The sequence below is a fragment of the Oreochromis niloticus genome, linkage group LG15 (assembly GCF_001858045.2).
Source record: "Oreochromis niloticus isolate F11D_XX linkage group LG15, O_niloticus_UMD_NMBU, whole genome shotgun sequence".
Lineage (NCBI taxonomy): Eukaryota > Metazoa > Chordata > Actinopteri > Cichliformes > Cichlidae > Oreochromis > Oreochromis niloticus.
In genome coordinates, this window is record NC_031980.2 from 8,413,678 (window position 1) to 8,423,943 (window position 10,266).

At 40.0% G+C, this 10,266-nt stretch overlaps 1 protein-coding gene across 4 annotated transcripts; it reads left to right on the forward strand.

Annotated features, from left to right (window-relative positions):
- Nucleotides 1–65: 65 nt before the first annotated feature.
- On the forward strand, nucleotides 66–6,345 carry fam167ab (family with sequence similarity 167 member Ab). Of its 4 annotated transcripts, none has more exons than XM_005460322.3 (3): nucleotides 66–184; nucleotides 2,350–2,898; nucleotides 5,107–6,345. In XM_005460322.3, exons 2-3 carry the CDS (start codon nucleotides 2,530–2,532, stop codon nucleotides 5,368–5,370), a joined length of 633 nt encoding a protein of 210 aa, XP_005460379.1. In that variant the 5' UTR covers nucleotides 66–184; nucleotides 2,350–2,529; the 3' UTR covers nucleotides 5,371–6,345. The 4 variants fall into 4 exon arrangements, with proteins under 4 accessions (XP_005460379.1, XP_005460381.1, XP_003455672.2 ...); XM_005460324.4 differs by having other exon boundaries at nucleotides 75–218; XM_003455624.5 differs by having other exon boundaries at nucleotides 79–184; nucleotides 2,526–2,898.
- Nucleotides 6,346–10,266: the final 3,921 nt, after the last annotated feature.

The window sequence follows — 10,266 nt, forward strand, 5'->3', positions numbered from 1 at the left end:
ACAGCGGGAAGTCGGATTCCTTGGACGTCTCCAAGCAACCACAACCTGACGCAACCTTCCCGCCCCTCCTCCGGTAGCTCCCTGCTCAAAAATAAGTGCACCGCAGAGCAATAGAAGGGATCTTATCAGGGAGAGAGACTGGCGGTGATGGTCTGCGCTGATGTGGCTGCCGGGATTCAGCGTGGTAAGTTGGACTGCTGCTGGGAGGTTCCTGAAAGGTAAACGGAGTCGTAGTCTACGTACGTAGCCGAGTTTTCAGGTGATCCCCCCCTCAGGGTATCACCTTGCAGCACGCTGCCAGAAAAGCAGGAACAGGCTGAAATGAATCACATGCAAAATAAAACATCGTGCAAGATGTTCCAGGGGATTTAGAAGGGAAAAAAAGGTGCTTCGCAAAATTTTATCTTTACAGATGGTGTTTGTTCCCCAGTGAGCGCAATAATAATCACAATAGTTTCCTTTATGCTGTGAGAACTATCAGTATGTTATTTTCTCATAAATAAAAAATAATAATTAATTTTAAAAAACAGTTTTTATTGCATGGCTGCTTTCACTGTCAGAACTAAATGGCACTTAAAATCATAATGGTTCTCTCCATTTCAGATACGATTTCAAGTTCTACAATAACAAGTCCTGTTTTACCTTTATTATTACTATTACTATTATATGGATCCATATATTTCAAATGTTGTAACTCTCAAGAGTGTTTTTGTCACTTCCAGTGTGCGTTATGATCAAGTTAATCGCTTCTTTTCTGAATACAGTCAGAACTGTAGAGCTTCGATGTCTACTTTAGGGTTTGGAGGGGTGTTGTATTTTCATAATTGTTTACTAATGGAAAGATTGGTTTACTTTGAACTGCAGATGCTTTATTAGGCTTCTGTTGCCACAACACGGGGGGAAAAAATCAATAAGCTGCAGCAGTGTTTACACTACTAACACGAACCTGGAGATAATTTCTCTCAGTATCAACGATGAAATTGAAATCCCTGCAAATTACTCAGGGTCAGGTTATATTATAGATTGGAGGACTATACGCTAAAGCTTCATTTAGTTACTCTGTGGTTGTGTTTCTTATGTAGACATGACCTCATGTTCCAGATAGGCGAGCCAGACTTCCTAAGCTGCTCAGCCAGACCAGGTTTTGGCATCTCATAGAAGTCCCAACACCACAAAATATATTTTATTAGTGTGGCAACTGGAGTTTAAAACCAGAGGAATGTATGAGTATGTGTGCTGATTCACTTAGGACATTTGGATAGGGACAGCTGGACTTCCCCCAGTGCTATCCCCCTCCCTAACATCTAACATTTGACAGTGTTTTTATATGCTCTGGGTGAATTTGATATTCAGGATGTAAAAATTGGCTTCCTAGAGAGGCAGAGTTCCTGCTGGCCTTTTCAAAAAAGTGACTGGCTTCACCAAACCAGCCAGTAAAGAGGGGTTTGTGGGGTTTTAAAAAAAACAACAAAAAAAACTCTATTTCTTTATAATTGTGATCACAGCTCATTATGTGATACAGACACACTTTTCCACATCCTTTCTAAGTCTTCTGGATCAGCAGTTCCTATTCACAATCTAACCAGTTCCTCATTGTACACGCACGGTCCTTACAAAGTTAAAAATGCGTGCCTCCAGCTTTAATGCTCTCTGTACACAGTGCGGTCTGCAGCAATGCACTGATTCCTGTAGATAACAAAGACAGCATCCATTCCCAGGCTACTAAAAAGTCAGCTACTCATCACAGTTAAAAGTCTATTTTCCATTGCAAAGCAGCCAAGCCGGCTGTATCATTAGGGGGGCAGGGACTTCACTGCTGCTATTATAGAATAACAGCACACTAACCACTTATTGAGATCTTATGGACTCAGTAGGAAGACACTGAGCAGTAAGAGTGCTTTTGCTGTTGTTGCCCCTTTTACCAGTTGTAACTGGTCTTGCATCCCAACTCAACAGGTCATGAGAAGGTTTTTTTTTTTTAAATCACATTGACATTCAGTGTGGCTTTGGGTTTATTGAGGCAATAAGCCTCGTGGACAGGAGGTCGGAAATTGCTGATTCATTTATAGCACCTCTGTTGTTGCTATGGAAACAGTTTGTTTCTGTTAAATGAAAATCCAGGAGGTGTTTTATCCCCCTCTGTGTGCCGTCCCCTAATTTCTGATATTAGAGAGGCCACATGCTTCATCTAAATCAGTTTATAGAAATACAATGAAGGTCTTTCTAGAGTGTAATCTCATTGGGGGCCCAAACTGAGGTGCAGTTTTTTTCCTCTATGTTGGCACATCACGTTTGTCCTTTGTTATTGTCGGCAAATGTTTCATAACCTGCGTCTTTTTTCTTCTACAGATCTAGAGATATTCTGCATTTAAAACATCTGATTCCACTAATGATTGAAGACTGGGTCTCCTGAAGAATATAAAGGGCAGAAAAGTGAATGCTGGACAGACAGAATGGAAGGCTGATGTGATTTATAGCGACGAAAGAGGCCAGATAGCTTTTTTATGGTTTTTTGTATTTAACAGGTTAATGATGAATTCACGCTCGGCTCCACAGATCGTGGTTAACAGGACAAATGCCCAGGATGAGGCAGACTGTGGGGAAGGTGTAGATTTGCCTACAGATGACCATCTGATGACTTTGAAGGCCTTAACAGAAAAACTAAGACTGGAGACCAGGAGACCCTCCTACCTGGAGTGGCAAGCCCAGCTTGAGGCAGATCGCTTCAGAGACTCAGAAACTGGGAAAGAACCAATCACAGTTGAGCCTAAAGGGAAAGTAGTTAGGCACAAGGGGACTTCAGTGGACCCAGATGTGAGTCAGCCCAAGTTGCCATCAGGTGGACTCAAGGGATTTGAAAACATTGATGAAGCTCTCACCTGGCTCAGGAGAGAACTGGTGAGGCACTGTCTAAATTCTCACCACCATCTAATCTTTATTTTGTTCTAATTTCTCATAGATTTTTAGAAATGTTTTGGGTTACAGTGTAATCAGCTTGCAGCATGTTTTTGTACTAACACTTCATAAAAGGAATTAAGGAAACAAGGAACATGGCAGTAATGAGGGATTTAATATTGGCTCCATGTGTTCAAAAGAGGAACACATGGGTCCTTTTATAAGTTCAGGCTGCTTATACTAATACAGACAGGAAATGGAGTGAATGAACTGCAGACTTTCAGTTTGAAGTCAAGGGGTTTAAGAAAAGTATTGCATTAATTGTTTACCTATTTATACACAGTGCTCTAATTTTACAGGGTCAAAATATTTGGCTATTTAGTTGAAAATCCTTCGCAGTTAATCATTGGCTGAAGTCTAGAACCCATGGACATCACCACACACTTTGTTTCCTCTCAATGAGGTGCTCTGTCAGCCCCATTCTGAACCCACCTTTAGTCGCTGCTTATTTGTGGGTCTTTCTGCATTCAGGTTTCTCTTCAGTAACATGAAAAGCATGCTCTATTAAGTTGAGATCAGGTGGTTGACTTGGCCATTGAACAATCTCATTTCTTTTTCTTGAGAAACTACTGGTTGCTTCAGCAGTTTGCCTTGGGTCATTATCTGGTTGCACTGTGAAGTGCTGTCTGATCAGTTCTGAAGCATTTGGCTGAATCTGAGCAGAGAGTGTAGCCCTGTACACTTCACAATGCATCCTGCTTCTTCTATCAGCAGTCACATTAGCAATATGGGCATGTATGGACCATACCCATGAACCATGCCATAGCAGTGCCTCCATCTATAGTCTGCTGTAGTCTGCTTTACACCATGAGCAAAGTCTAATCTGACCTTCTTGTTGCACCTTGTCGCAAACCCTCTATATTTCCATTTATGAAGGTGTCTCTTGATTATAGACCTCTACCATGGAAATAATTCTGCCATCACGCAGCCCTGACTTGGCCTGACATCTCTTCGGACGTCATGTTGCAATCAAAAGCTATAAAGTACAAATAGAACACACTGAATCAACTTCAGATATTGTGTCTGCTTCGGCTGTCATTAAATACTGAAACAGTAATCACCTGACCATGAAGATGACTGGCATTTAATTGTCATATTAATTTTGATTAGAAAATTTTTTTTTTTTGTTAAAGTCATTGAATGAAAGCTTGCACTTCAATCACACCCTTATTGCTTGATTTAAAATCCATTTTTGTTCTAGTAATATTTTGTTCCACAAATTAGTGTAGTGTGAATTGTAGTAATTATTCTCCCTTTGTGACCATGTTTGATCAGCATTGCAGTCCCAAGATGTGCAGAACTTTCATTCCTATACAAAACAGAAAATACAGCATGCTTCCCCTTTATCCTCGTGATTACATATAGAGTGGGAATAGTTCTTGTTCCCTTGTACCTACAGCGTTCTGTTGTCCTGTAATTAGTACAGTACAGAGTTAGGATAGAGTCTTGTACTATACCTGGATTAATTCAACTGCATGATTATGACTGCAATTGATTTATTTTTCCTTATATTTTTCTTTTGGTTGTGTAATTTAGGAGGCATTGTTCTACATTCAAAGTTCAAGTAGAAAAGTTCACGCTTCTTAGCTAATTAGAGTTTAACAACGCACGTGATGTTTAATCACCAGGCAGAAGAATCCCATTCATTCTTATTGGTGAGTGAGACTTATTGCAACCCCAGGCAGCAGAATCTGGCATTTGTTGCGAGCAATTTCTGCAACTGTAATTATTTTTACTCTGCTCAATTACTCTGCACATTCAGCCATAGCTCATATGCTTGGACTGTGCACACAAAGAAGCACTGATAAAAGGCAGACTCACAGTACGTGGCTACAAACAAGAGAGATGATTGTCATCTTTGTGTAGATGTTTGGACACAAACAAAGAAGAGCACCACAGTATCCCACCGTGAGTTTTCTTTTGACAAAAAGGGACCTCACAGAAGCACCTCTGGTCAAGCTCCACAGGTGGACTATATAAAGTGTGTTGGTGTGATTGAGTCCTCCATAAATGAAAAGAATAATTAAGCTTAGAACAGGTTAGTTTTAGCTTTCAAGTTTTAGAAAATGCCACTTTGACGTGTCTATTCAGCTTCATTTAAAATGAACAAATTCATCTTCCATCCCGACACCTTCGTCTTCTCTTTTGCAGACGGATATGCGCTTGCAGGACCAGCAGCTGGCGAGGCAGCTCATGCGGCTTCGGAGTGACATCAACAAGCTGAAGATTGAACAGACGTGCCATCTGCATCGCCGAATGCTCAACGACGCCACCTTCGGCCTCGAGGAACGGGATGAGCTGTCGGACCTGCTGTGCGAATGCCCGGTCACCCCGGGCCTCGGCCTCTCTGCCCCGCTGAGACTTATCGGAGTCACCAAGATGAACATTAACTCTCGCCGATTCTCGCTCTGCTAGTGGTAACGACAGAAGAAGAAAAAAATCCTGAATACAAAAGACCCTTTATATACTAACTTTTCTTGAGTGCAGCCGGCCAACCGCAGTGATTAGATAATGATGAGATGTTTTCTGTTTTTAGAGATAAAACCACATCACACTAATTTTTATGCTCACTGAAATCAAAGAGAGAGATTTAAGAGATAAGGAAGAGTTTGAGTTTTAGTAAGTGTGGTGTTTTTGCCACTAAACTCAACCTTGGAGCAGATTTCATACTACATGCAGTTTTTGAATCAGTGCAAAAGCAGTGCTTGCTTCTGTTGTTTTTAAAACCATATTAGTACTGATTACCTTAAGTATTACCATCTACTTTCTGCCATACTTTATCATCCACAGATTGTTTATATATATATTTTCACTCTTTAGGACATTTTCAGTGACAATCACAGTCAGTAAATTTGTTTCTACCCTGAAAGTTTTGTTGTTGTTGTTTGTTTTCAAAGAGATGCCTTAATATTATAGAGACTGAGCGCTGTATGCTCATTTTTGTTTGTAGAATATCATGGATATAATGGTTTAGTCGGTGTAATGATTGTCAAATTACATTCCTTTCCGAGCTTAGTCTCTGGAGCTTTGCCTTTTGCTCTAATAGTAATCATGTGAGTTGCCCTTGTCAGTCTGAAACAAAAACATGCTTTGTTTTCGCGGATGAACACTAAATTATAACTCATGTAGATCTCTGTGAGCGCCCATTGACATGATTATGTGCGTCTTGCTATGACCCCCTTTTTTATGCTGGAATCACAGTTATAATTGACTATAATTGAAGGCAACCTTTTCTTTACAAGACACTGACTTCAGGTTAGCATCTATAGTACAGTACTGTGCAGATGTTTTTCTTTAGACATTGGATTTTTTTCACTTATTCTTTTGTCCAACTCCTTGTACCTTGGCCACAAGGTGATTCCCAAAGAGCTAAAACTTGGTGTGTCTCGGCATGGTGTGCAGTGTGTTCTTAAAAAAATTAGGAAACTGGAGAAGTGTAGGACAAAAGAAGTCTTAGGTCTAAAAATTATCAGCAGCTGATGAACAGTATCTGAAAGTCATGTCCTTAAGAAATAGGAAAACAAATCTAGCAAAGATCTGACACAAGACCTGAGAGATGAATCTGGCCCTTAGGCTTTTGCATCTACTGTCCACTGAAGCGTCATCAGAAATAGTCTCAGTGGAAGTGTGGCTGTCAAGAAGCTATTCTTAAGGAAGGGAAACATGAAGGAAAGGGCGTGGTATGCCAAATTACACAAAAACCGAACGGGAAGCCAGGGGCAACAGGTCTTCTGGAAAGATTAATCCAAAATTTTAATTTTCGGTTCAATTGGCTTGAGCAGTTGTCATCAATATGTATGGAGGAGGTCAGGATACAGGTACAACAGTGAGTGTCTACAGGCAGGTTTTGGGCTGCATTTCAGCCAGTGATGCTGGAGGTCTTGTCAAAACTGCTGGAATTCTGAATGTACCACCAGATTTTGATCTACTATGCATTACCCTCTGGAAAGCGTTTGATTGGCAACAGCTTCATTTGCCAGCATGACAAGCATGACAATGATCCCAAAACACACTGCAGATGCAGTAAAAGCATGCCTGGATAGAAAAACACACAATGGATTACTCTCCTTCATGGATTGGTCTCCCCAGAGCCCGGAGTCCAACATTATTGAAGCAGTGTGGGATCATTTTCACAAAGAATGGAACAAATAGCAGCCAACATCCAAAGAAGAGCTTTGAATGTCTTTCAAGAAGCCTGGAGAACTATTCCTGAAAACTACTTAAAGAAATGATAAGAAATGTTTGCGTAAGAGAGTTCAGTCTGTGTTGAAGAATAAAGGTGCTCATTAGAATTCTACAAACTCTACTCTTTCCTGCTATACTGTACTTCCGTCTATCCATCTAGCCAAGTAACAGATGCGGGTTGGTCAGACTTTTACACATTACTGTATAAGTGCATGAAATTTGTTTAGTCATGTTTAGTCCAAGGGAAATGAATGCACAATGAAAAAGAACTTTAAGATTGTCTCATGGTTCTGATATATAACAAATACAATATGAGAGACTTAAAGCTTTCTCACGTGCCTTGGCTTTTGTTTCCAGCAGTGGTATTAGTAGAACAGATTACCTCCTGTAACGCCCACTGAAATAATAAAAAGACCACAGTGTCTGCTATAGCTTAGATTATCTTAATACTTGGCCTTTGCCCCATTTAACACTGTTCTCGAAAGATGTAATGGAAAGAAGTAGTCCATCAAGAGATGGATGCACTAAATGCATTACTTTCTCACCGGCTAATTTGCTGCCTTTAAAGGAAAATTTTTACCAGTAACATCTTATATTTTCCTATAAAGCCTGTCTCCCAAACAGTGAACCAGATGGAGGTAGGATGCTGTTTACATCACTAATGCTCTTATTTAAGCACCAGTGGTAAGTGTTTTGGAGGGGGTTGGTTCTTGACTCAAGACAATATCAGAATTCTTTGTTCTGATACAACCCTACTCATATCAAGCCTTAATTAAAAAATAAATACTTAAAAAACATTTGGGAGAAAGTGGAGAAAATTAGGCCTTCTCACCTCATTACTTCATCTAACATGTTGGACTGATTTAGTTAATTCACAAGGTGTAAAAATTACTTTCCAAAAGGGACAGGCTGCTAATTCCTGTGCTTGTGCTAACAGGTTGCTCTGAGAATAGCATCCACTTTCTCATCTATCACTGTCAGAAAATGTATTTCTGTTTCTTTCAAGCGAGTGAAACTGCCACCTAACAGTGCATGTGAAGACAACGGTCAGCTTTGCATGCAAGAGTTGATTTACGCCATTTCCTGGTCCCTGTGTCTCTCTCCTTCTGAAGTGGTTGAAGCGGCCTGAGTCGTGAATGATTATGCTGAGCCTGGATTTTCATGCATGAGCTCCAGCTTTATTTGGGATTATTGCAGATGAAAGCCACAACTCTTTCTACACGAAAGTCTGCCAATGGGGCCATTACATGCATTTTCTAAAACGTCCCTGGCCATCAAGGTGATCTAAGACCTTTGTTTGTAGTTACCATGATTTTTTATGTTTTTAAAGTAAAATACTGGAAACAAGTCAATGCAGTTGGAGCCAGATATTTTTAAAAAATGCTTTAGATTCCATCGCATCAGTGCAGGAAGGTCTTGGGTTTGAATCCACCAGCCGGTGGGAGCTTTTTACTCTGGAGTTGTTGTGTTCTCCCAAGTACTCCACCTTCCTCCCATGGTCCAAAGACATGCATGTTCAAAATAAATAAATAAAAAAGGTGACGTTAAATGGGACATCAGTGCCTCTCGCCCTCAACAACTGGGATAGGCTATATCACAACCATGACCCTGGACTGGACATGTGGAAGAAAATGGATGGATTCCCGCTCTGTTCAACAGCTGTCCCTAGAGTTGGTTATTTTAATAATTTCATGCCTAAACCGTCTCATTTGCATGACAAAAAGTGCCTTGAGGCAACTGTTGTTGTGATTTGGTGCTGTCTTAAAAAAATGAATTGAAATTGAATTGAACTGAATTGAAAATGACATGCATACAATCATTCACTGTCAGTTTGAGAAGCATAAAATCTCAAGAATAAAGGCCCAGTGTGGTATGCAATGAAAAGTAGGCCACACTGAGGGTTAAATAATCTGTGTTTTGGGATGATTGTGAGAGATGTTTGATCTCCGCTCTCTTTCAAGAAAGTTGTGATACTGTCCTCCACTTCGATTTTATTTATACTGCATACTGAAGAGGAGTTAATCTAGCAGAAATGGATGTAACAGATGTGACACCACAGAGAGGCACTGCACGCTCGAACACGAACAGCTAACAGAGATCTCACCAAGGTGAACCACAGGGTGAGACTGGCGCGAATCCCAGACTGCAGCTCATGCCGAGCCTTTGTGTAGGAGTGTCTGAGCACATCTCATCTCAAAGATTTACTGCTAGAGTGAGATGGTTTCAAACCACCACAGTTTGGAGAAGAATGTAGTTTTAACAGGACATATAGTCTTGGAAATTGATGGGTTACCCATCAATTTGACTGTCTTTGGATGCTGACTTACACAATGTGATGACAACAAGTCCTACTCGGTCACTTTGACTCTTTGTAAAATTTGTCTTTAACAGATTTACTTGAAATATCTAGCAAGCAGTGACATTTTTAGTATCAACTGGTTCCGAAATAAGATCTAAAGCAGGTGGATTTGATGCGTAAGAAGGCACATGATGAATTTAAAAGGTTTTAAGTTTGACCACACTAATAAATCCATAGAGTGCTACACTGATTCTGACTGTGCTGGTGTTTGGAAAATGGATTTTGAACTAAGGTATGAGTAAAACATGACCCAGAGCTTAAACATTCAGCAGTTTCCTTTGTGAAATATCAATTTTGGAAAATCTTTTACGTTTTTTTTATTCTTTGGATTAGATTTAAGCATTCACAAAGTTTGGGATCAGTACTCAGTGAGCTAATCAATCATTAATATAAAATAGTAATATTTAAAAAAAGAAAAGAAAAATATTCAATAGCCCCAAACTGAAAAGTGAAGGAGACTTTTTCATGTCTACAAACAAGCAGCTGCACACATCTCATCTTTCTATATGTGACTCATGCAGTGTTGATGACGAACTGCAGGGGCTTCTGTCATTGTGTGCAGTTAATTGGTAAACTCTTTATAAAACAGCATGGGATCTCTTAATGACTTAATTAGTCCAACTGATCTATTTAATAATTACTTGCTTCAATGAGGTGCTATACTGAGTAATTATCTGCTCAGTCCAAATTGGATTAAGATGAGAATTTATAGGCGGCCAATTAGTATTCCTCCAAGTACTGTGTCCAAGTACTGCCAGGAAACCGTT

Coding starts and splice junctions, on each gene's coding strand:
- fam167ab (XM_005460322.3), top strand. CDS start 2,530: ATGATGAATTCACGCTCGGCTCCACAGATCGTGGTTAACAGGACAAAT. Junction 2,899..5,106: donor CCTGGCTCAGGAGAGAACTG/GTGAGGCACTGT, acceptor TCTCTTTTGCAG/ACGGATATGCGCTTGCAGGA.